This window comes from Ambystoma mexicanum, chromosome 7q (genome assembly GCF_040938575.1).
Source record: "Ambystoma mexicanum isolate Mex_15411 chromosome 7q, UKY_AmexF1_1, whole genome shotgun sequence".
NCBI lineage: Eukaryota > Metazoa > Chordata > Amphibia > Caudata > Ambystomatidae > Ambystoma > Ambystoma mexicanum.
Window position 1 is genome coordinate 486,921,329 of NC_090941.1, and position 26,644 is coordinate 486,947,972.

The following is a 26,644-nucleotide window of genomic DNA, read 5'->3' on the forward strand; positions in this document are numbered from 1 at the left end:
AAGGATTATCCCACCCGATCAATCGTAAGAATGTAATGTTTACATAACATGTTTTCTGTAACTATTATGCAAAATCGTTTAAGAAGTATAATGAATATGATGATGTTGCTAATGTTCGATGTTTATACAAGTTATTACTAGATGTGGTATTATACGATTGACCCACCCTGTACTCGATTTATAGTCACTGTTATAAATTATGTTTTCTCTAGGGACGATGTCAGATGGCAAACAAATAGGAAATTGAGAGAAGAGAATATCAAAGATGTACAGAACTCATCCTCGCAGAATCAAAGAAAGAGGGAGAAGGGAAAGAGGACAAGAGATTTAGTTCATTGAGGACTGTCTTATTGGTTTAAAGTTTGTCACGTGGTCAGTTAGAGACCAATAGAAATGAACTACAAATGTTCAAAAAAAACATGGTTATTGTAGTTTTTACAAATTTGTATTCATGTTCTTTGGAAATATTTTCTTTGCTGCTGATCAGTAAAGTTGAAGAGTAAGCATAATCCTTCGCCTCCGTGTCTTTAATAGAATTATGACTTTCTGTAACGAATGTGTGGAAAATCTGAATTTAATACCAAATCGATCTGACATTACCTATCTTCAAGCGGAAAGGTAGTACAAGTGGTGGCGCAATATGTGGGCGGGGCATCCGGTCCCGTTTTTGCAATAAGCAAAGTGTATAAGTTGCTCGTTTTGTCTATCCACCTTCGGAGAAGAGACCCAATGTACAGCGAGCAGGTTGGATGGAAGGGGTCTGCTTAACGCCGTGTCCACCATCTAGCTCCAGACAGGGCAGGGAATGGGTCGTAACAAGACAGAGCGGAGTAGCCGCCCCCCAGACATAGGGGAGCATGACTCTGCCAGATACTGGCTCAACAGCAGATCGCTTTCAGAAGACTAGTTGAACCGCCCGTTCTTCAAGGAGCTTTTAGAAAACTCGGCATTTCACGCAGAACTCCCAAACAGCATTGCATGCAAAACCGCCAGAGTCTCACATACAGTTGCCCAAACTGGTATATATGTCCTGCAATTTACAGACACTTCTGCATTAGGGTGAACAGAAGAGTGCATTATTCGCTTGAAAGGGTTTCTTACTGAATCATTATAAGACATTATGATGTTCCCACAATACTCTTTGCTTTTATGCATATCACCCTGAGATTGGGTTCTATGAAGATACTGTGTTGCAAGCTGGCCGGGGTCCCGCCCCCTCATAACCACAACCCCCACGCCCCTAAGAGGTGACAGTTCCACCAGTACATTCTTTCCATTTCCAGAATTGGCTCCAGGTCGATTTGCCACCAACGCTGCAGTACACGAATGGCCCTAAAATACCCAGCACACACTATGACTCATAGATTAAAAAGAATAACACGCTATTTCCGCGATTTATGAGGCCATGGGTGACATTCATTTGACCGCCCCACCCACCATTTCTAGTTGTCCCGCCAGAAAACGACGGAGCCACCCTGTTTGTTTACCACCCGCGATAGGAGCCACTGCTACACACAAACCACTCTAAAGACTCGCGTGCCGGTGTTGTTATGTAGCGTCCAAAGGAGAGCAATACCAAAACCATCCTAGAAATTAATAAGGAAATGACATGGAATTGGTCCAACACCTTCACCAACTACCACATCAAGCGTTTTAAGGTTTCTTTCGCCATAAAAACATTGAGTTCTTGACATCCACACTTTCACCTCAACGGCCGAGTTTCTGTTGAGTGCTGACAGATCATTTCCGATACCTCCGTTTCTTTACCACAACACTATAACTCCCACGTGAACGTCCGTTATCCCTCAAAGGTCCCACGCGAGCGCTCGGGCTAAGTGAAGTTAAAGCTGAAACTAGACTTGACTCTTCCACGTTATGACGGAGACAGCTTCCTCCACACCTAACGTGGCGGCTGTCAGTGCAGGACGTGTGCTACAGTGTTTCCGCGTCTCTTTCCTCAATCTGTGCGCGTTGACGTCACCGCCCTGCGGACGGTGGGGAGCGGCGGGCGGGGCTCGGCCTCCTCCTAGCGGGCGGCGCGCGCAGTAGCAGCAACAGCAGCTCTTCGGAGTCTCAAGCCCCGGCCGCACGCAGCACCATGGCGGAAAGCGCCGGCCTCGACAACCACCGAATCAAGAGCTTCAAGAACAAGGGTCGCGATGTGGAGGTGAGAGCGGCGAGTACAGCTAAGGGGAGGACAGGGCGCAGGCCTGTTCGGGTCTTTCAGGGCGCGGCCTTCCGTGGGGCACTGCCGGTAACGGAGGGGCTCAACTCCCTATGCGACCCGGCACTTGCGGGGCAGCAGACCTTTATATGGTAGTGTATTGTTGAAGTTACGAACAGCAACGACGGAGGAGCCTGGGACCTTTAGTAGACGTGCTGCTGTACGAGTCGTTTAAAGCTAGGGGCTTGAACTCTCTGGACTGACAGCCGCATGTAGTCGTCGGGTGTCCCCGTCCCTGGCGGGATTTCTACCTACCCAGTTGCTGGTAAATATTGGGCTGCTGTAAGCTCTGTTTGACTCGGCTTGGAAGCGATGCACTTTAAAGAAGGGGTGACAGAGGAGGAGGTTCTGATTGGCTTTCCCTCTTGGGCCTCTGCATGTCCTGCGCTTGGAGCTATGTTGTCTAATACAAACAGTGTGGTTCCTCCTTCAGCCTTGCATGCTTTCATGGCTGAGATCCCGGAACTAATTCAGGACCCCTTCTAGTACAGGAATGCTTGTAAGCAAGACCAAGCGTTATCGGACAGTTGCCTTTCAAGTATTGTCGGCGACAGTTTCTCATTGCGATGTATTCAGGGCAAACTGTGTGTACCCCTTGAAGTTGTTGCTAATGGCAAGAGTCCCCAATTTCAGACAGTATATTTTTCAGTTAGCTGCTACGAGTTCTTTAAACTAACATCTGTGCTGCCATTGGAGCTCGAAGGGATCAAGAGCCTAGTTCTGAAACACACTGATTCTTGAGCAGTGTTGTTCAGCCAAAGTGCTGCTCCCTCAGACTTAGCAATTTGGTACTCGATGTGACAATTGTTTGTACAGCGTGACTAACTGGGCAATTGTTTGTCGTCAACATTGTTGGAATTGGGTGCATCATCCGACCCCCCCTCTCGTCGCGGTGGCCCCAGGGATGATTCGTTTGAGCAATTCTACTCATCACCCCATCTCGTTTACGGGGATTAGTTTAATCAGTTACATGTGGGTTTTTTGTGTTTCTGGCGCCACTCTGTATTCTAGGGTTTATTCTAAATTATACTTTGATGGTTCGCCATACAAAATTTGTACAATCCAGCATGCACTGTTGCTTTTGGCTCTCCTCTTGAATGGCTCCTACTATGTTGGGTGAAGCTGTTTGTCCGTTTATGCCTAATTTACACCACTGCTCGCTATTTGCTATCTCTGGTGTGCATTTATTTGCCTACGTTTGCTGACTTGGTGATTCTCAAATATAAATGGGAGGTTCGTACGTACCATTACGTTTGTGTTAAAAGTGTGGCCACCTGTCCTATTGTGATTAGCGTTGGTGACTTTTTTTAGCCAAATAGCCGTGACTCGAGCTACTTGGTAGCCCGAATAGAGGGAGAATTGGGGACTGAGAACCAGGCCCTGCTTCCTTGTGCTTGCGAGTCCACTAGAACCAGCAAAGTGTACCCTGGCCTTCAAAACCAGGTTGTTAATGTAGCACTATTATTGATCAGACAGGAAACATTTTGTTTTGTCTGATTTTAACATATCGGGCACGGACGATGCTGCGACTTTGACAATTTGGGTGAAATCTCCATTAGCTGTTTTAAAAATAAAAAAAAAAATGTTTTTTTGGTACAGTGTGTGTGTGGTGCTGGAACACGTTGTCTCTGGATGCTGAATGCGCATCCCTCGAAGAAATCTGTCACTAGCTTTTGGCAAGTGATTGTGAACTTTTGTTACATTACAGTATCCTGATGACTGTTAGGTTCCCATTAAGAGTGCATGTTTGAGTTACACCTATAATATGGCATTAGAGTTCATTGAGGTGTTCAAAAAGATTCCTTACACCTCAGATTAAATACTTTGTTTACAGACAATTTTTTCGGTCGATGGGCAAGATCATGTCTAAGAAGTTGGTTATGCTACATGTGAGCATGATATTTCTCCCAATCGAAACAATGTCCCACCAATCATCGGCATCATAAAAGAACGGTTTATAGGAACCAAGGTGTAGATCATGAGCGATTTTGAGCTCCGTACATTCAGTTATAAGATGTTTCAATGACTCAGTTTCTCCTGTCTTGCAGAACCTGCATTTATCAGAGTTGATTGTAGTATCTCGTCGTCGCCAGAGTGTTACTCTTGTTGTGAGAGCGTTCAGTCTGAATTTCAGGAATTGATTCCGATGGTGGCGAGAGGGACAAGAAAATAAGTATTTAGGAGGGGAGTGTAATTTGATCATGCTCTTAGAACCTGGTCGGGTGGATTTAAGAGATGTGCGATGTTCGTAAGTGAGAATCCAGTCCCATAGTTCGAGTTTTTTTTCTCGCAATGTTGTGGGCGATCAATTAATTCTTCAATGCTGATATTGGCGGCTTCCATGATATTTGTCAGAGCGGAAAACCATGATTGAAGTAGGCCCGAGTGTATACCTACAATGTCATTGACAAAGATTTCATATGCTGGAATTTGTTGACCAAGCTTCATTTTCCTCAAAGTGGATAAGGATTTCCAAATTATTGTCGTCTGAAGTGAGGTCAGAGCCAATTCGTATCTCAGAGCCACCATTGAGATGTCTTTTGAAAGCCCCAATGCACGTTTCCAAAACCTTCCTTCGAGTTTTTGCCATAGCCGATGATCGAAGTTCCATCCTGACTCTCCACCAAATGATATAGTGGGAATGAACTTCTGCAAGCAGAAGGTTATTAGTGGTTCAATTGAAAATTTGCCATAGTCTTTATTAATTTTCGCACCTTGAATACCAAGTGTATTAGCTCTTGCCAAAAGGTCGTTCGTCCAGGCTGATTTGCAAATGGAGGTGTTATCCATTATTCCTAAGTATCGTATAGATGTCACAATAGTAAGCAGAGTGTTCTCAATTGCCCATCGAATTTTTGTCCTTCCCTGAAACAGTTTTCCCAATACACATGATCTTAGTTTTCCCTGTGTTCAGTTGCAGTTCATTTATTTTTAGATATTCGTTCAACTTCAACAGGTTTTGCAAGCCTATCTGAGTGCGGTCAATCGGCACAATATTGTCAGCATACACAAGACAGTTAACAGGTTTTGCGTCGATCTTTGGGGGAAAACAGTGTGTGGCTTCCATCCATTTCGGTAGGTCAGAGATAAATATTTTAAACAAGTCAGCGGCCAGTGGGCATCCTTGCTTGACCTCTTTGTACGTTGAAATTGGGTCGGTCAAGTCGCCTTGGGAATTTACTCTTACTTGAACAGAAGTGTTGGAATGAAGAGCTATTAGAGGATCAAGAATTTGAGATGGACAGTTCCACTCGCTTAGTTTGGCCCACAGTTTTTCGTGATGGACTGCGTCGAAAGCTTGTTTTAAGTCGACAAAAGCAAAAAAGATTTTTGTTTTAGCTTTCAGGGCTTCAAGTTTTAAGATGGTTAATATAGTTAAGTTGGCATCAACGCCTACGTTTTTCGTGAAACCTGTTTGTCGACAATATACTTGATTCGCCTTTGATGCCCAAGCAGTCAATTTCGTTCCGAGAAATGAGCCAAATATTTTGCCCATGGTATCGAGCAGGGCAATTGGACGATAGTTCGATGGATCGTCTCTGTTACCCTTCTTGTAAATTGGTACCACAATTGCCTTAGCCCAAGACTCGGGTGTTTTTCTCGAGGTTGAAATTTGACGAAACAAAGATTCCATAAATTTGGCCCAATGATGCTTGTGTTTTTTTAGCATGATGTTAGTTATTTGGTCGGGTCCTGCTGCTCTTGAGTTTTTTAATTTTTGAATTGCTGATTCAAGGTCAGCATATGATGGAGTTATATCCCATACTTTAGTGGAAGGAAGACGGTGAACTTGGGGGATTTGGTAAGGTCGTTCGTAAACTTTGGTAAAGTAATCCACCCATGAAGAGCTTGAGATTGCGTTCGAGATGAATGGGTTGGTTCTTGTGTTTCCTTTATTTAGGATGGCCCAAATTTCTCGTGAGTTCTTTGTAATAATTTAAACATAATTTCAGCTCTGTTTTGATCAATTATGACAGAATGGGATTTAAGCCAATTTCTATATTCCTGGCGTCGTGCCTTTACGCTTCTTCGTATGTCATTTGGATCAGCATGTGTTTTCCTTAACATTCGAAGGTCTTTCCTCAACAGTTTTTTGGCCACTGCTATTTCTGAGCTATATAGATTTTTCGATGTAAAACCGTATGTGTTTGAGTTGGCGTAATGTTGTGAACATGCAAACAGCAAAGGAACATAGTCCACGTCATTTGAGGCTTCAAGATGGAGGGTTAATTTCTCTATTGACGAGCCAGTAGTTTTTAGCCGATTTCCGGCTGCAGTTGTTGTCAGTGGGAGTTTGTAGGTCTTTGGATGAGCAAAAGTATCGAAGTCCATACATAGACGAAGCAAATCATGGTCACTTGCATCTTTTTGAACTACTTCTAGTGAAACAACTCTTTCAAATAGATTACAAGAGACCCAAATATAGTCAAGAGTGTTTCTAAGTAGAAGTCGCTTCCAGGTTGTCTTGCAGGGTTGGTCACCTTTGGCGTTGCCATTAACCATCTTGCAGTTTTGTGACGAAAGTGCTTGTGACCATAGTTTACCTCGTAATGTAACTTCGTCTTTAGGAATAGCATTGTTTTCCAACGTGTGATGGTTGAATCGATACCAGCTGCAGTTCAAGTCACCACATATTAACAACAATAGATTGCAGTATTTAAGAAAAGCATTGTCAATGAGAGTTGTTATTGAGTCGATAAATTCTGTGGTGGTAATCATTGCCGGGTTCCAGTAACAATTGATTATAAGTAGATAGTTTGAAGTTCCTGAGTTTTCCTTCCCAATTCGAATGATCGTACCCTGAACAAACGTGTTTGGGTTAACCGCTTCCTGGGGAGTCATCCAGTTTTGAATTTTCAGTAAGGTGATTAAGCCTGAGTGTGGACGACCCTTAGTATTTCTTTTGGCTGGATTCAGATGAATAGTAAATCCGTCGCGATTCGGAGCATCGCGCAGCCATGTTTCCTGAAGGCAAATTGCGAAGACCTCCTCAAGCGGTTCTGTAAAATTATCAAACAGATGAGAGAATCCGCGGGTATTCCAGGAGAGTAACCTTAACTTCGTCCGTGTCGTTCATGGTTATTGAACATTGTTGTGATTAGACTGAGTCTTCTGTCTGAATCCTCTGATGGTGGGTTTGTAATCTGTGCGAGAGGGATAGTGACTTCCGTAGGGATGTGCGACAGATTGATCTTTCGAAGTTTCCTGAATTTGGTAGATTGAAACTTTTTTGAATTTTCAAGTCGAGTTCTAGGGTTATATCGAATCCATATACTAGCAGTTCTTCGACTGCTTGCAGTAAGATGTTTTTTACTGCAGACGATTTTATATGTAATAGTACTTGATCAGTTGTTTTTTCCGTTACATATTCTACGATCTTGATATCGTCTGTAGTTATTGATCTGAGTTGGGGAACACAGGCGAATAGTTTTAGGACGTTCGCTCTGTTCAGGTTTACTTCTTTTCCATCAGAGTCGATATTCTGGAGACGAAGCTTCCATGAACTTGTTACAGGTTTGGCACTTAAGCTATCAGATACTCGCGAGTGTAAGTGTGAACTGTTTTTTCTTTGGTTTATTGTTAGTTTCGGGTCTAGTTTTGAGCTAACAGGGGAAGACTGGATCTTTAAAGAAGTGGACCGAACCGTCCTTGTAGATTCTCTAACGTGACAACTAGTCGCGTTTTCTTTCAAGAGGGATTTCTTCCTTGCCTGGTTTCCTTTGTCGTTTGGTGCCAAAACTACAGGAGAAGAGTCCATATTAATTTCACTTCTAATGGAGTACGTAGACAAATCACATAAGTCGACAGAGCCGTTTTCGCCGGACATATTTGAGATATCAGAGTCTGTATTCAGGCGACGGCGTTTGGTTGGTAATTTGGTCGTGACTTTTTTTTGATCAGTTGCATGTACTAACCCATGAGATTGTGTAAGATCATCGTGTGGTTTTACATTGTCACGTACAAAGACTACTTTTTTTCGGGGTCGTCAAAGTTCTTATGAATTTTTTGACATTTGTTCGTTTGTTTTTTTGTGATGCATCTTTTGGACCCGATTTAGTTAGAGGTTTTCCATCGGGTTTTGAACCTTGAGTTTTGGTTAAATCTAGAGTTTTGGCAGGGCCAGTAAATATGTTAAATGAAGTGGGTTTAAAGATCACTGAACCAGAGGATACTTCTTGATCCTCAGTTAGGTCTTGTGTGAGGAAGAGCATTTTTTAATTGTTCGTCACGACCACTAATACGTTCAGCTGAGCTAAGATGCTCAGCTGTAGGTTGCAAGAAGTGGGTGTGAGGTGAAGGGGGCTGGACCTCATTCGAATTTAATGCAGCAACATTAGAATCCGGAGTTGTTGCGTTTGGTAATCTTACGTCCACATTTTGAGTTGCCGGAGAACTTGAAGCCGGGACTAGCGTTTGGGTATATTGGGTGGCATTTTTTCTCATCCATTTCAGTGCTTCTAGAAGACCTTCTGATAGAGAGTCGTTTTGACAATGGTGTCTAGCTGCCAAATCACCTAACCGCTCTTGCCATCTTGTGGAGATATCAGCATTTTTTTCCATTTCTGTTTGAAGAAAATTCGTAAAGTGATCAATTTTTTTTTGCGTCAAGTTTTGAATAATCGCACCTTCATCACTTAATTGTCCATGTAGAGCTTCATATAATTTGGTGAACGGGGCTAAAGTCACAGCTGATGCAGCTAAAACATTATTATGAATTTGTAATAAAGCTTCCATTGATATATTCACAGATTTGACTTTGCCTGCTAAAGGTAGTTCCTCGATTGAGGACGCATAAGAGCAATTCAGGTTGAACTTTGCCTTAATTGGTGAAAGAGTTTTTGTTAGATTGGGCAAGTGAGTATCGCCATAGACAGACTCAGTCGGCCGGTGAGGCGTACTTGCGTGACTGACTTGCTGGTCATGGGTTTTTGCGGAAAGTGCATTTTGGATTTTAACTCGGCAATTCGTTTTAGGCGACGCGCTCTTGCAAGAGAGCTTGGATCCAGGTCAGATGTTGTTGCTGTTTGAGGGGTCAAGTCAGAGGGGCGCCGGTGTAGACCGCCAGGAGACACACTTGAAACCTCTGGCGCCTGACATGCATACCCACTATTATTGCCTAGTACAGGGGCCTCAGGTTTGTGGTTCATTCCCGGATAAATCATCTTGGACGTTAGTCGATCGGGCCAGAGGATTGCAAGTCTTGTGGGTTAGGTCAGAGGAGGATTCCTTTGGCACTATCGGCCGTTCATGGTGATTTGAGGACTCGCCGTCTGTTGAAAGCAAATTTGACTGAGGCGGGTTGGACTGGCTGCTAGGTACAGAAGTAGAAGTGCAAGAGCCTAAGTGTGCCGAAGTTACAGCCCTGGAAGACTTCGTCTATAAAAATGAAGATGTTGGGTTTGAAGAGTTAACATTTGCCGGAAAAAGGTGAGGAGGCAGCGCATTTGAGATGTTTAGTAGTTCATCATCACTCACCACGAAAGGCAACATTACATGATTGTTAGAGTCCATTAGTTCGCAGGGAAATAAAGTCGCTGCATTTTCGACCTATGTCATGATCTACTAAATGTGCTCGTTGTTGCGAGACACAGGTCACATCTGTACTCAGTTGTGTTGTAGTACTCAAGTTGGAAGTTGAGTGAGTGGCAATTGAGGGTAGTGGAAGCTTTTCAAGTTGCAAAGCCGCGTCTTCATCCGAAACGCTGGCCGGAGGTGCTGTCATCAAGTTGGTGGGGTGACTATGAGAGAGTATTACGGGCACAGAATTTACAAGCTCTTTTTCATGTCCATCACCTTTGTTTGCATCTTGTTGAGCATGAGTTGGCGTTATGGAAGAATTCATGTGTTTCCCTTGATGGATCTGGTGTACGAGATCCCAAACTGCTGTCAGTGACAGATAAATTGTCAGTTGTTAATTGGGATGTACATCTTTCAATGCAGGGAAGTAATTCTTCAGTTGAATTTACAGTGTTTTGTACATCTTGTATAGAATTTGTAGTCCTAGAGAACAGACCGATGTGCCATGTGAAAAAACTGCTGGGAGAATGAGTGAAGCAAGTAAGGTACGGCTTGCAGTTTTGCTTACCTTTTTAGAGGCTGAGGCTTTCATCGCCATCCACGGATTAAGCGTGCGCCGATGTTGGAGAGTTTTTTTCCGTGTCTGGGGGCCTGTGGATTCAGCAGTCGGCGTCATTGATGAATCTTACTGCAGATGGACCACAGCGCAGATACAAGGACGCTTGAGGGCGATTTGGGATCAACTAGAATCGAATGTCGTGCTCCGAACGCCGCAAGTATGATCAAAAATGATTTATCGAGGAAGGGGGCGAGCAATGTCTCGTCGTGCAGCTCCTCAGGTAATAACAAAAGTCAAAAGAAAGAAGACAAGTGAAACTCTGCTACTGGACTCCTCAGGATGCCTGTACGTCTCGCGGGTCCAGCATCCTCTGCTTCTTGCGTCGGGTACGATACCCGTCAAACAGCTAAACCGGTGTAGCACAGCCCTTCTGCCACAGGGCTTAGGCCGCAAGGGCGGATTAATTATGCAGATATAGCCCAACTATGGTCATGTGACTTGCACGTCACTGCAGGGAATCCTCGAGTTGTTTAAAGCAACGGCGTCCTTTTCACCGTTCGCTTTAGGCTGCACTCGTGCTGAACTTGATGAAATGAAAGTGGGAGAAAGTTCAGCCTCTCATCCACGCCGATCAGCAGGGAAGCAGAATAACTGTCAAGCCGCCACAGCTTAACAGGTGTAGCACAGCCCTTCTGCCACAGGGCTTGACACTTATGCCAGGGCGCTAGTGAATTTATGCTTGGGCTGTAGTCTTGCAACCTTTTCACCATGCTTTATTTGCATGTGAAAGGCATCTTTTTAGCGCATACGTTTTCTCACAAGGTTAGACCTAGCAAGCAACTCCTAAAAATGTGTTGTAGACTTGGAACGATAATTCACTCTTAGTGAATAAGAGCTGGTGTTCATGCCATGGTGTGAGTAACTTTAGTTGGCTTGCAATTTTAAAATGTTCTCCTTTCTTCAAGGAAATGTCTCAGCTGAAATAAGTGGTCGACCCGGGCCTCTTGACAGATGTGCAGAATATGCCACACCAGTGATCCTTGTGGGACATTAAACGGTTTTAACGAGCAAAGGTCTGTGATAAGGAAAACACTTCACGAGTCTAATCAAACTAATGAAGGGCTTCCAACCTAGTACCAGTTTTAATGGGTTCTCTGCGTTTGACCACCAGATAACCTACCTATTTATGACCGTTTAAAAACTAATTGCAGTTGCCAGTTAACGTGCACTGACATTGTTTATGGAGGAGCAGGGACCTGAAGGACACGGACAGTGTTCATCTTACCGTTTTGGTCAAGTAGGGATGCCAAAATCAGGATCCATGTCTTCTGTTTCTGAAGTCATCAATTTGGCATTTTACAACATATCTTCCTCTTCTATCTTTGCCAATATATTTTGCTTTGTTAAAGAATTGTATACTGGCATTGGTTCATTTTTAAGCATATACATTTTTTTTAACAATCTTCAGATAAGAAAATTGAAGTAGCAGTGGGGATTTTTGTTGCTAAGATCGGATGCTTTTTTGACGGGTGTGGAACTGGGATTCACTTAAATGCGTTTTTTGTTGCCAAATTGGAGATGTCGTGGAAGTGATATCCTACATTCTTTGTCACCTCTGATATCTCAGGCTCAGAGGGTCATCAAATGATCCTCACTACCCCATAGCTGGTTGGGTATGCTTTTTAAACATTTATCTGAATCCTGAGGCTGCTGTGCATTTAGTAAACATTTATTGAGGGGCATGTACACCCAAATGGTAAAACTGCTAAACTGGCGTTTAACATATTAGTAATCTGAGGGCTAGATCAGAGGGGTTGCAAAGAAGCTTGGGTGTAGCGATTGCTAGATCGAAACGATACCCGTGATTCTAATGTAATCCATCCTCATTAGCCCATACCTGAGTATTGTTGGTGTAATATTGTGCTTTGTACCGAGGTTCGGTTTGTTTTGAAAGCTCTATTATTTGGCAGAGAAGCAAAAACCATGATTTGCCCAGGATCACACTTTGATGATCACACAGTGAAGTGGTTATTAGCATATGGATCTTGGTTTCAAACCTGCGAATTTTGCTGCTGGGAGCATCCTTTCGCTTTGCTCTCCTCTTTTAGTCTTTTTTTTTTTTGGATCTTGTGTACCAGTCTATACAAGTGGTCTTTTCTCAGACATCCCGCCGCTGACTGACTTGTAATTGTTGATAATTCTGCATAGCGTTTTGATGGCTAATGCACTCGGATTACCTTTATTGATAAAGCATAAAGTCAAAATTGCTATATCCTAGGTATGCACTAATTCTTTCCAGAGTATAGTATTTCAGCTAAGCCACACATGCCATCTTTAAAATTTGACCCCCGGCCTGGGCCATTTAGCAATGCATTCTGGGAACGCAAGTTACCTCAAAAGCATGATTTTTGCTCAAGAAAATTCTCATACGGCTGCACTTTTATAGCTTCATCAGAACAAGATACAACTCTAAAGGATGTAGAAAACCACGTATGCATTTCACCACCATTGGGGAGCAGTATAGTCTAACACGCACGTGGTTGGTCTCTCAGGACTAGATCTATAAAATCTGAAGCCATAAAGAAACTCGGGTTTAATAAGACATCTCCTTATTAGAAAAAAGAAAGGCGGAACGTGACTGGCAAAAAAATCTGTCTGCCACTGCTTTAGCCAAGTACAGGAATCTTGTTAAACGATGTAAGGAGGCAAAATTACAAAAGCAAAGTCGGAGATCTATAATAATAGGATTCAGACTGCCAAGTCCAGTTTCGAGGAACTGTTCTCTATTCTGAGTGAATTCAAGAGTAAACTTCCTCCTTCATCAACTCCAGTAAAACACAAGCAATGGTGCCAGTCGATCCATGATGGTTTCATCAAGAAGGTCACTCTGTATCAAACTATTATTCAACAGGGTAGAGACTTGTATCCACCACAGGAGATGGAATGGCACCTCACAATGTAGATTTCCCTCCCCGGCCTGAATCTCTTGTTTTTGATTTTACTACCTGCACGGAATCCTTTATTGCAGAAACCATTGCGGCCATGAAGCAGACTTCTTGCCAGGGTGATGCCTGCTCTTCCAGTTTGTTCATAAAATGTCGGGACACCCTCTGCCTGTGGGTTACTAAGTTTATTAACCAATCCTTTCTAGAAGGCAGCGCCCCCCTTTTCTTAAGAGGCTTGGGTAACCCCTGGACCCTTTTATTCCAGATAATTATCGGCACATCACTAATGTGCCGTTTCTGTTGAAGATTTTGGATAAAGTAGCACACTAGCAACTTCAGAGCTATGTAGAGGAGAACATTCTGCTCCCTCACCAATCTGGTATTAGGAAAGGTTTTGGCACTGAGACAGCTATGCTGCTGCTTAGTATTGACCAATGGCTCTTATCAGTCTTGATGTTATTAGACTTATCGGCATTCGATCTGGTCAACCATGTATTACTAGCCGACTAACTTCAGTCAGTCGCTGGCTGTTCGCCCAAAGCTGCTCACTGGATTTCTTCTTTTTTGGGCCCAAGTAACTAAAGGAGGTGAAGTATCTTCTGACCAGTCCCGTTTCTTGCGGTGTCCACAGGGGTAATGCATCTCACCGATTAATACCTACATGATCCCTTTCCTGCATCTGCTGATTAGCGTGGGTGTATTAGTGGCTAATTATGCTGATGACACACAAGTCGTCATCAAACTCTCAGGCGTATACCTTGCTGACATGGAAAAACTGAACACCATCTATAAGGCCATCCATCTCTGCATGGCTGCTAATTCCCTTGCTTTAAACGCAAACGAAACTGAGTTACTCATTGTCTCCTCCAATCAAAAGATAAAATCACTTCCAGCAGAACATGCAAACTTTCAGATCCTGGACATGTCCGTTGTAGTAGGAAAAAAAGTAAAAACCCTCGGTGTGGTCTTGGACGCAGAACTCAACATGTGGCCTCTGTTATATCTGCCTGTGGTCTGATTAACAAGCTCTTATGCACCATTCAACCTTTTCTCACTCAAGAATTTGGCCACATTTGCTTCAGTCCTTAAACTCTTATCTTGACTACTGTAATAGCTTACTTAGTGGGTGTGATAATTCTGTTATAGCTGCTCTACAGGTTACTCAGAATGGTGCAGTACAAGCCGTCACAGGTCTGGCCAGACGCTCCCACACCACTGCGGCTAGAAGGGGCCTACACTGGCTACCAGTGAAACCCTGCATTACTTAAAAAAATTCTTACCATAACACATACATGGGTGGTGAATGCTGCTCCTGAATACCTCCAAAGCGTGCCTCCATCCATATGTTTTGACCCGTCCATTTAGATCACAACACTGTCTTATACTGATTCAACCGAGATTTAAGCTGGTGAAGGCTGGAGGGCACAGCTTCATTGCCCAAGGCCCCAGTGCATGGAATGCGCTACCATTCAGTATTGGAGCGGTTGAAATGCCAACAAAGTTCAAGAAGGATCTGAACTTTCCTTTTTAACTTTTCTGATCAAGGTTTCCCTTCTTCGACCTAGGAGTTCCGTCCCTGGCTTTCTTCTGCCTATTGTTTTGACTTTTTTGTTTTGGTTGTCAGTCTTTTACTTGTTTGCGCGCCCTGGGCATGCGTTGCATGTGGCACAAAAATTCTAAATAAATCTTTACCAAGTCAGCACTAATGAATTTCTATCATCACAATCTGGATTGCATCACTTCAGCCATATCGGGTGCTTCCTTAGTGTCTCAAGCCATCCATGACCATCAAATCTCACTGTTGAAACTCTTATTCAAAATAGCAAACAAAAGTGGGGAGGTTATTTTTTTATTATAATTTTTTTAACCTTTACTCTCCTTCATCCAAGTAGCTGCATATGACAATGAGCTGTTATGAGAGTGGCAGCACCAGAAAGAATGGCATGACAGGAGACTGCAACAGAGATGCAGTGAGAGTAATGGGTGCAGTGGCAGAGATCCAGGGACCGGTAGCAATATAGAGACTGCCTCAAGAATGGAAACGTGAAACGACAAAGACCCAGCAGATTTTATTTTTTAAAAGCGATTTTTATTTTTTTAATATTTTTTTTATTTTTTATTTTTTTAATTTAATTTTAACAAACGAAACCAAAAAAACAGGCAGTGAACATCAGTCATAACTTCCAAGTGTTATATACAGTATCATATTATGTCCCCTGTTGTCCCATTTACCCTCCCCCATCTCGAGCCTACACCACCATCCCCCACTCTATCCGGGGGTGTCTCCCTTCCCGCACCCTCTGTGAAATCATCTCATAGGCTGGTCAAGGCAGGCTCAGAGTAGCTACTAGATACCTCCAGGCCCTCAATGTCTCTGCTTCTTCATCTCCCCCTCTGTTGACTGACTCGACTCGCTCCACACCATTGTTTCCGCATCTGGCCATTTCAGAAGGTCGTGCCACCAAACTTATTTTAATTACTTGCTTTCCAGCCCATAGCAATCCTGCGTCTGGCCAGTATATAGGCCAAGTCTTTGAGTTTACTCATGTGCCATCTAACGCGGCCTAGAACACCCCATCCTGCCCACATAGATTCTATCTCGAGTTTAATCCCCTTCTCGGTCAGATGCTGGGCCACCTCTCCCCAAAATCTTTTTATTTCCAGGCACGCCCAGAACATATGTATCATTCCTGCATTCACCTCCCCACATTTAGGACATGTTTGTATTACCGCATTCTTGAACTTTGCAATCCTCTGAGGGGTCATGTACACCCTATGAGTTAATATACAATTGTATTTGTTGCAATCTCGCGTTCCTGGACACTTCTTTTTTTTTTTTTTTATTCGAGAAACTTTGTGGCACCCTTCTGATATATCATAAATGTTTCTATGGCCGTGTCAGGCGGGCCCTCCAGCACTATTTCTGACCACGTATCATTTATCTTCCGCTCCAGCCTAGTATATATAATATGCTATCCCCTTTGTAGAACGGTATCTTCCACCAGTGTGTCAAACTCTACTGCCTTGCCTTCTTGCCATATATCCCCCAGAGTTGCTATACCAGTCAGTTCCCAATTCCTCTGAATTACCTTTGTTAATTGCTCGTCTATACCTTTCAATGCTACTAGTAGTGTCTGTGGGGAGCACAGGGTCAGGTTTTCCATGACCCGACGAGCCCTTCGCCAGATCGCCCATCCCAAGTCTAACATTCTCGTCTTCCCCACCTGCTGTGGTTTTGGCACCCATATCCACACCTTCAGGAAGAACTGGATGCACTCAGCCCTCAACAATATGGATTCTGATGTTGGGTCTTCCGATAACCACCTGGCTACATATTGTAATTGGCTGGCCAGGTAGTAAATCTCGAAGTTGGGCAATTTAATGCCCCCTTGGTCATGTGTTTTGCAGTTTCATAATGGTATCCTGTTTCTAGTGTTGTGCCATATGAACCCTCTACATATGCTTGTCAAAGAATTGCTTAGGTTTCAAGTACGGTATAGTCACAAAGAAATGCAACAACCTAGGCAGTACCACCATCTTTAGCAACGCGACTCTCCCCATCATGGTCAAAGGGAGCTTGGCCCAGAATCTCATACTGTTTTCTATGTTAGCTACTGCCTTCACTGTGTTATGTTTATGTTCAGCCTCAACCGTATGATATGCCTCAATCCCCAGATATCTAAAGGTCCTGTTCTCCCATTGTATTTGTAAAACCGGCAGTTCATCCTGTGGTAACCCATTGTATCTACCCAGGGGGAATATACATGATTTCTTGGGATTTATGGTTATGCCCGAAAGCCCTGCATATCTCTCCGTTACTTCCTGAATATACTGTAGGTTCTCCTCAGGATATCTTCAGTATGGCAGCATATCGTCAGCATACATTGATATCAGGTGTTGCCCTCCTTTCGTTCAACCCCCCCCTCCCCCAACCCACCTCTCCATATTGTTGCCTCAAGTGTATCGCCATCCTTGTCTAGTACCCCTACTAAGTTCCCAGCAATCTGAGATGGTTGCTCCCGTCTGAACTCTGGCCAGTGGTGTGCTGTACAGCAGTTCTGCCCACCTCAAGTATGTGGGCCCAACCCCATATTCTCTAAGGGCTGCTATCAACCACGGCCAAAGGCCTTCACTGCATCTAACAAAATTATTGCAACCTCCTGTGGGTCCTTTTCTGTCTGTTCTAAGGTTATCAGAAAGGCTCCTACACAGAACATATCCGGTCTGGTTGGGATGTATACGTTTGTTGATAACTGGTCTCAGCCTATTCGCCAGCACTGCTGTGAGTATCTTGATTAAGCATGGATAGCGGTCGATATGACCTGCAGTCCATACTTGGTTTTAGGCTTGAGGTGGGATAATGATCGCTTCCCTTAGGGATTCCGGCAGCATCCCCTTATCTAGCGCTTCATTTAACATTGCTAATGGGGTGGGGGGGTAACGCCTCTTTGTACGTCTTGTACAACTCGCTAGGGAGTCCATCTGCCCCGGGAGCCTTACTAGTAGGTAGAAGCTTGGATCACTGCTTCTAATTCCTCTATCGTAATTGGAACCTCTAGGGTCTCCCTCTCCGCATTCCCCAATTTGGGAAGGGCTGTGTCAGCCAATGTTTCCATCACATCACCCCCTTCTACATCCCTGTATAGTTGCTGGTAAAATTCTAAAAAGCCCCTGTTAACCCTTTCTTGGGTATCCAATATTTGGCCATTCATGCCCCGTATTGCTCTGATTGTTTGCTTGTGCATCACTCTTATATAGCCAGGCTAACAACCTTCCTGGCTTGTTCAATCCCCCCTTGCATGCTGCCTTTCCACATATTTTTTTATAGTTCAGGTTACATAGTCTCTCCCAGTATTCCCTACAATCTTGCAACTGTCCAATAGCTCTGGTCTCCTCAGGGGAGTGCTTGCCCTTATGCATAATTGTCTCTAATTTCTTCTCCGCTTCATGTAGCTCATGTAGTATTCTGCCCTGCAGACCCTTGGATTTAGATATTGCTGCTCCCCTTACCACTACCTTACATGCTTCCCATATTATGCCGGCTGAATCTACACTTCCCATGTTGTGCTCCAAAATATTCTACAATTTCCTTTCTTAGGTCCTCTGTGAACGCTGTCTTTCAAGGCTTCGGGCCTAAGTTTCCATGTCAGGATCCGTGCTCTGTGTGGCAAGTATTGCCATGTTACCACCAGTGGTACCCCAAAAATGATTCAGCAACTCCAAAAAGCAGTGTTTAAATTCATATGGGGGAATAAGAAGCCGAGAATCCAAAAAAAGATCATGATGCGCCCAACACTTTTAAGGGGGCTAGGTGTGCCGGATATAAGGAGATATGTCTTAGCGGCCCAATTGGCGCCAGCACTGAAATGGGCAGGTAGAGACTCCCTCCCAGGGTGGGGGGAAGTGGAACAGTCCGCGACTGACGCCCCGCTATGTATGCTACCATTCCTAAAGCCAAAAGCACGAGAGAGAGAGGTGGTATCCTATTGGAAGCGACAAAAACGACACTTCACACCTGGGATACAGTGATCCATGGCAGGGGATTCAAACTAGGCCTGGGTCCATTGTCCCCTATAGTACATAACCCTGATTTTATGCCTGGGCTCCAACAAAAGTTCTGGGACGGTTGGCAAGGAGCAGATGCTGTGTCCTTACGGGACTTGTACCAGGATGATGCCCCTCTTTCCTTTGAAGTATGCAAACAAAAATTTGGCATCACCGAGCATCACAGGTTTAAATATATACAAGTACGTCACTGGATCTCACACCCAGAGGTAAAGCGGGCTGGGCTACGCCCCCCAGCAGGTCTAGAACTCACGATACGGGAGGGGACACAGGGAAAAGGGATCACTAGACTGTACAAGTTACTCAATAAATTGCAAGCAGACGAAACCCTCCAATATATGAAGGACTGGGAACGGGACATAGGGGAGGAAATTACACAGGAGGAATGGAGTCAAATCTGGAGGAGGGCTCACAAACTATCCTTATCCACGGCAATCAAGGAATCGGCATATAAGATATGCTACCGGTGGTATCTGCCCCCGAGTAGAATACATAAAATGAACACCACGTATTCCTCAGATTGTTGGCGCCAGTGTGGAGAAAGAGGTGACCTGTTCCATATGTGGTGGTCTTGCCCAAGGATAAAAGTGTATTGGAAAGAAATCCTGAGCTTAATCAGAGACATAACAGGTGCAGACCTACCACAATCCCCCAAGGTCATTCTGCTGGGAGCAGTGTCAGAAGGGACATACACAGCTTCAGGGAACAGAGCGGCCCTCATCACTCACCTACTGTCTGCAGCAAGGATGACAGTGGCCCAACGTTGGAAGACGGTGGAAGGCCCTACAGCCCCATGGTGGTGGATGAAAGTATGGGGAGTTATGGCGATGGAGAACATTTGCGCCACAAAGTCGGGGACATACCTGAAATTCTTAGCCATATGGGATCCACTTCAGGATTATGTAGGGAAGAGGGAGGCTCAATTCTTCAAACCCAGGATCCTAAGAAACATTCATATCAGATAGACAGCAGAAAACAAGGAGGAGGGATGTGCTCAGAAACTACTTTGCTTTGGTTATAACCTTGATTCAGTTTGGTTCAGATGACTCTAAGGGAAGGGGGTGGGAAGGCTGGGCGAGGGTGGAAATACTCGAGGGGAAAGTTGAAGACAATAATAGTCTCTATGCCAAAGTTCTAGTAGGATATTTAATTTGTTTATACAGTTGATAATGGTTGTATTCCTGCTGTAACCGAAGGCTAACTGTGATCTCACGTTTTTAAAAAAACTAAAAATAAAGTTGGTTAAAACAATCAGTGGTGCATGGTCAGAGAGGACTCTTGCTTTATATTCCGACTGTACCAATTCCCCCGTCGGCTCCGGGGCAGTAATTATATAATCTAGCCTCGTGTATGTTATGTGGGGGCAGAGTAGTGCCTGTCTTGTGGGTGGTGCATCCTCCACAAGTCTACCAGATTAAAATCTCTCAATAGGGTCTTTAGGGCTTTAGCTGCCGGGGTAGGCTTGTTCACCTACGTATCCAATCTATCTTCTCTGGGGTCTAGCATGCAATTGAACCCGCCCCAACCCCCCAATATATGGACTAATCACGTTGTATAAGATCCTGAAATAGCTAGTAACATCATGGTTCGGGGTATGTGTTAATAATGCTCAGCTCCCTTTTTTTCCACTAGTCCTCTAATCAGCACCATCCTTCCATCTGGCTCTACGTTGGACTGTAAGAGGTTAAAAGGGACATACAGTGCTATCCAAGTAATGACCCCTCTGACATACACCGATTATGTTGCCCATATGGTAGGCCCTTTCCATTTCCTCTCCACCAATTCATGTTTCTCTTTTGTTAAATGGGGTTCTTGCAATAAAGCAATGTCAATCCTCTTTTCAAATACAACATGACCTTGTTCATTTTTTAAAAATAGCTATTGAGCCCCCTCACGTTCCATGTCACTATCTTAAGATTCCCCCATCTTATCCGTACCCTATCCCGCCTCTTTCAATTCTCGTCTTCCGCAGTGTTGTATCGGTGTAAGCTTGCGCCCCAACTTTTAACATCCTTTCAAACATTCAAACTCCCTCCCCACCCTTCCCCCAACTGTTCCCCAGCACCATCCCTGGATCTCAGGCTACCTCGCATCTAGTCCTTTCGTGGCCTATGTCGGTCCTTGGATCACAGCAGGGAGACACCACACTATTTGGTATCCCAACTATACTAACTTCTGGGGGTAGAGTGCTATGTTCCCGATTCTGCCGCCTTAATGCTACAGTATACTGCACATGCTTGTATTTAGTGCCCTCTTATGTGTGCCATCTATCACATGATATGTACAAACGGCAGTCGATATTCACAGTGGGGCCCTTTGGGTAACAGAGCTGCCCCCTTAACATGTCAATATCGGGGCTGCCCAACTGGCGTCTGCAAAGTCTATCAATAATGCGAAGCCGGTTCACTTATCCTGTCTGCTCTGGTCCTGGCCATCCGCTCTCTCCGGGCAACCATGTGCGTCTAGCCAGCTCGCGCTGCCTCCTCAGGTGACTCGAAGAAATGTGCCTTGTTTCTGTGTATGACTCAGTTTTGCTAGGTATAAAAGCATGTATTTAAAGCCAGATTCTCTCAGCCGTTTTTTAACCCCCACATAGTGTTATCGTTGCCTCTGTACTAACACGGTGTAGTCTGGGTACGCTGTGACAGTTGTTGACGCTCTGCTGATTGTTCCACCCTTGCGGAAGTGTTCAGGATCTTTTCTCTCTCCTTATAGTTAAATATCTTAGCTATGATTGCTCGGGGTGGGGCACCCGGTTGGGGCTTTCTTAGCAGGGCTCTGTGCGCCCTTTCGACTGTGAACCCCTGTGTGAGCACACATGCTCCTATCTCCTGTATCAACATGTTCTCCACATAATTTGTCAGGTCCGTGCCGCCTTCTCCTCCCGGCAGTCCCACCACCCGTATGTTCTTTCCGGCCCCTCCCCCTCCCCTGATTTCCAGATTGTGCACATGTTGCAGTAATACATGAACCTCTTTGGCATTGGGCGTGCTGATGTCTGCATTGGTTTTCACCTTACTCTCCAGGCCACTTGTGCGTTCAGCTAGTGTTCTTACGGCTTGTCTCAAGAGGTTAACGTTCACACTGACCGCATCTATTTTGAATTCCAGTGTGGTCTTCAGTTCCGCCATGGCTGCGTCAATCTTGCTCCCCCATGAAGCTTTCAGCTCGGCTATGGCTTCCAGTATCTGATGATCATCACGCAAAGGGGCAGTAGTCCCTCCGTGTGTCTCCTTTTGCCTGTACCGATGCGTCAGGTGACTGTGGTGGTTTGGTAAAAAATTCCATTGTAGATTGCTTCCCCTTAATTTTGTTAGTTTTGGACGCCATTTCACCTGAGTATTGACAGCTTCCGCACTGTTTCAAGACCCAGCAGACAGTCTGCAATAGAGTAAAAGTACAGCGCAACATAACGATAACAAGAATGATAGTGTGGCGCATGAACAGACTGGAGTGTCTGAAAGAGGGTGGAATTTGAGAGGCTCTGTTACATTTTCAGATATATATATATGCTAACGCGCTTTGGTTTTTACCCCAGTACAGCGTGCTCAGAACAGATTTATAAAATTTTGTTTTATCAGCTCCTGGGTCATTTTAGTAACTCCTAGTTGAAAGACCATTGCTTGATCACCACCCAGAGCTACAATCCGCTCCTGCTTCATGGATGCCAATTTCGAACCCTGCATAGGCTAGTGCACGTTTTGATGCCTGACAAGGATTCTCGCTCATCTGTTAAGTAGAGGAAATATCTCCAATTGGCTGAATTGACACACTTTATCAATAGGGGACCACCTTTTGTAGAGTCTCTCATTTTGAGGGAGGAAGTGCAATCGGCAATTGCCTCCCTACAAACCAACATGCATGGGGCTGATCGGTTCTCACCAGTGTTATACAAAACTTTAAAGCTGTTGCTGTTAGACCACTTAGTAAAGCTTTTGGACTCCTTTCAGAACATTGGCTTAGTTTCTCCCACAATGCCTGAGTCTTCGTCCTTGCACCTTTTGAAATATGACGAATGGTGGGTCGGACTGTGCGGTCTACCATCAAATCACTCTGGTAAATGTGAATGCTAAGCTTTTGCCAGATGAATTAATGCAAGTTCTACCTATCTGGCTGGGGATTGACCAAGCAGGTTTTGTTGTCAACCTCTGCATCCCTGATATTTGTCGAACCATCTCCCTTGGCTCATCTCGCTTGGCAGTCTGACCTTTTATCGATTCTCATGCTATCAAGCTTTTGACCGGGAGGTGATTGTCGGCTTTGATCCTTTGTTCTCCAGTTGGATTTTGGAACAGTTTCATTCCCTGTCCACTAGGATTAAGATCACTGGAGCCCTCACGGAACCTATTCATATATCCAGGGGCATGCATCAGAAGTGCTCTCTCAGGCCACGTTTTCACAATCAAAACTGATTCCTTTGATTGGGGACTCAGAGTATAGGAAAATATTCAGGGGCTGTTAGTTGGGATAGACAACGCATAATGGAGTGCTTTTTGCAGACCGTGCTTCTGAATTTAAGAAATGCAACCTCCTCTCATGCCCTAATAAAAGCTTTAGTGGACTTTGAAGAGGTGTCTGGCTTCTCGTCAGGTATGACTAGTCAAGTTGTTTCATTGTGAGGACCCCCCCACCCCCCATCTAGATGGTCTGGCAGTAAAACATACTTTCCAGATTTCAAGAATTCTTGGAGTCATCTGTCCATGTTTTCTGAGTTCACTCAAACTTTCAACACTTTAGCAACCCAAGAATCCTCCTATGTAGACGGGATCCGTGTAGTGAACTAATTTCCAGGACTTCGTATGTATTACGAATCATCCCTATTGGGATACCGGAAAGCTTTTTACACAGCTTACAATATGTTTGACTTTTATTTGGGCTGGGAAGCCACCTTGGTTTCTAAAACACAAGTCCTACTTTGGTCAACTATCTTATATATCTCTTATCTAGCTTACAATGTTATCTGCTGGCAACACACATTTCACACACTCCTAACTAGTTTCATCCCAGGGCGGATGCAGGTTGTTCGAGGGCTGAACAGCGAGCCTTCACTATAGCACACCATCTCTTCCTTTCTTCCATTTCTGACGAATGCATTCGATGTTGGCGGGGGGATGTTGAACCTGTAGTTTGGTCTTGTATTTGGGCCAAAACGCAGAAATCATCAAAATGCATCACCACTAAGGCACGCACATCCATGATCTGGTATAGGTGGCACCTGCACTCCCTGCCCCTTGCATAAATTCCTGTCCTCCAATTCCCCATTATGCTGGATGGGTTGTGGGTGGGGGAGGGCAGGGAGGGGGAAATCCAGTACGGCAGGTCACCTGTTGGGACTCTGTACCAAAGCGCACATATAGAGGAATTCCTTTCTCTTTCAAGGCAGGTGGACTGTACAGCTAGTCATTTTAGATCAGTTTTGATTCTGGGAAATGGTGGAGATGGTCTGTGGGTATTGTAAGGACGTATAGCATCACTTGCAACTGACCTACTCTGTTCAGCTAGGCTCTCGCCTGCCCAGCATTGTGGTAAATAAGCCAAATGGCGCAATGATCTCGTGGTAGTGCAAGTTTTGGGACTCTTAATTTCTCCAATGATGTTTCTCAGGGGACTTCAATCTGCGGCTCTCCAGATGTTTTCGACTGACTACCAAGATCCTTCACTGTTGACTATACTGGATTGGACTGGTGGGATTTATAGTCCAAAACATCTAGAGAGACGAATGTTGCAGAACACTGGGCCTACAGCTATTCGTTGAGGCGAAATTACCAAAGTTCCTTAAGTTATGGACCCTGTTCTGTGTCCGGCCCCCCCCACGAACCAGTTTAGTATTTCCAGATCTAAACGTGTTTCCATTTGCTAGCGCTTGTTATATCCATTTGCTAGCGGCGGTTATGTTGTGGGATTTCCTGAATATATTCTGTGCAGGTTTTTCTGTGAAGCCTCTTGTGAAGTATTATAAATGGGGAAATCTATTTGTCGTGCACTTGATAAACACGTATCCCATGTGACATTTTGCTCTTTCTCGCTTCCTTTCTTATGTACCCTTAGCCTTGTAATCAAACATGATCCATTTACCCGTTCTTTTGTTTCTCGTGTATTTTTCTCGTGTATTTTATCTTCTGGCCTTAGATGAGCATTCAAACTCAGCGTTACATTTGTTCATTCAGGAAAGGCCTGGCTGATTGAAGTATCAGATTAGATGGGCAGGAACCACTGGTCAGGCTGAATGTGACACTTTGACTTGGTCGTGTCTGGCTTCCTGTTTATTGTTCTCATAAATGGTTACATTTCCTTGGGAAAGCAAGGCATTTCAGTTCCGATTGTGTTGCCGAGAAGGGGTGGGGGTTGTGGAAGGATGAATACCATATGGCAGTTCAAACCTTGATTCAGAAATGTAGAATTCAAGTCCTTTTTGTTCTCCATTTGGCAGTGGGACAGCACTATAAGCTTGAATTTGCAGATCAAAGTTCTGACCAAGACACCTCCTTTACTGCTGTGCTTTTAATCTTGAACATTTTTCAATTTTAATAAAAGTTGCAGTATACTGTATGGTATTTTCGAAATATATGCCTTGACAAATATATTTTAAAGGGGCTACACAAATTGCCAGTTTTCTTTGCAACTGTGTTTCTCAAATGCTGTCTGCAGGCAGCTGCTTGCGTGTTTTTATGCATCTTTTCCTTCGGGATAGATTTCCCTAAAATAGTAAAACCATAATGAACCAATTTCCTTTGCAGGTGTGATGTAGCGATTGTATTGGCTATGTGTAGGTAATTAAACTGTAGGCAATGGCCAGCTTAATTTGGCTCCTGTAAGTGTGAATTCGAAACAAATGTCATGGATCTGTCCACTCTACTCTGAATCCAAATGCATATTGTAAGATGTAAATTGGCGGTTTGCTAATAAAAATGTTCTTGATTAGCTAACAAACTTGGTTTATACAAACCTTTATATAAATTGTTTATAATACAATTAAATGAAACCAATCTCATATAAATTACATCACTCCTAGCAGCACACTAGTCTCATATTACAATCTCATAGCATTAAAAAGGCCAATTTTCATCCAATAGAGTACATCTGCTTAATAAACTGCATCCGTGCAATAATTATCCTTTTTTATTTCGCATCAATGTACACAAATACATGTGCAAACAGGGATTCTGTATTCAAGACACATCGTTGGAAGTATTGAGTGGTCAATAAGTGGATTCTAACGAAATGTATAATTGGATGTCTCTAGAACATCTTTCTCTTTACATAGTCAACAATATCTATAGTTCCTTGGTAAACCTCTTCTTGGTCCCCAAGCCTTTAGAGTAAACAGCTGATTTAACCTAAATTTCAAGATACTATAGGATAATTATGATTTGGAAAACACTTTAGATAATTCGGAATGGAATCGTACTCTTATGGCCGAATACTTTTTCGAGCGGTAGCGAATCAACACATTTTATTTCACTCAGTCAAACTCTTATTTTATGCTTCACTCTGAACGGGTTTGCCAACAGATTTTCTTCACGACTGGCTTCACTTACAGTATCTAGACATTAAATTCTGAAACTGGTCAGCACCACCGATGAACCTGTTTAATATTTCCTTTAAGAAAACATATATATGGAGCCTCTGAGGGCTTAACATTTTCTGCAATAACATTACTTTCTTACACGTTTAAAAGCGCATCCATCGATTGCAAACCAAGTTTTAATCTCGCTGCTACCATAAGTGTAGACTTTGCTAGCCCCAATATGTTTATCACGCAATGCCTTCAAGTATGTTTAGATCTTTTATCTCTATTCCCATATCAGTATCACCTTTTTGTTTATCGAAGTT

General features: G+C 43.9%; 1 protein-coding gene across 1 annotated transcript in view; it reads left to right on the forward strand.

Moving 5' to 3' along the window:
- The first annotated feature begins 2,009 nt into the window (after positions 1-2,009).
- Positions 2,010-26,644, forward strand: part of KPNA3 (karyopherin subunit alpha 3) — a 1,475,105-nt gene continuing 1,450,470 nt past the window's right edge. Inside the window, exon 1 of the mRNA XM_069640670.1 lies at positions 2,010-2,167. Within this exon, the coding sequence (XP_069496771.1) occupies positions 2,099-2,167 (69 nt within the window). The 5' untranslated portion in view covers positions 2,010-2,098. The remainder of the gene's footprint in view (positions 2,168-26,644) is intronic.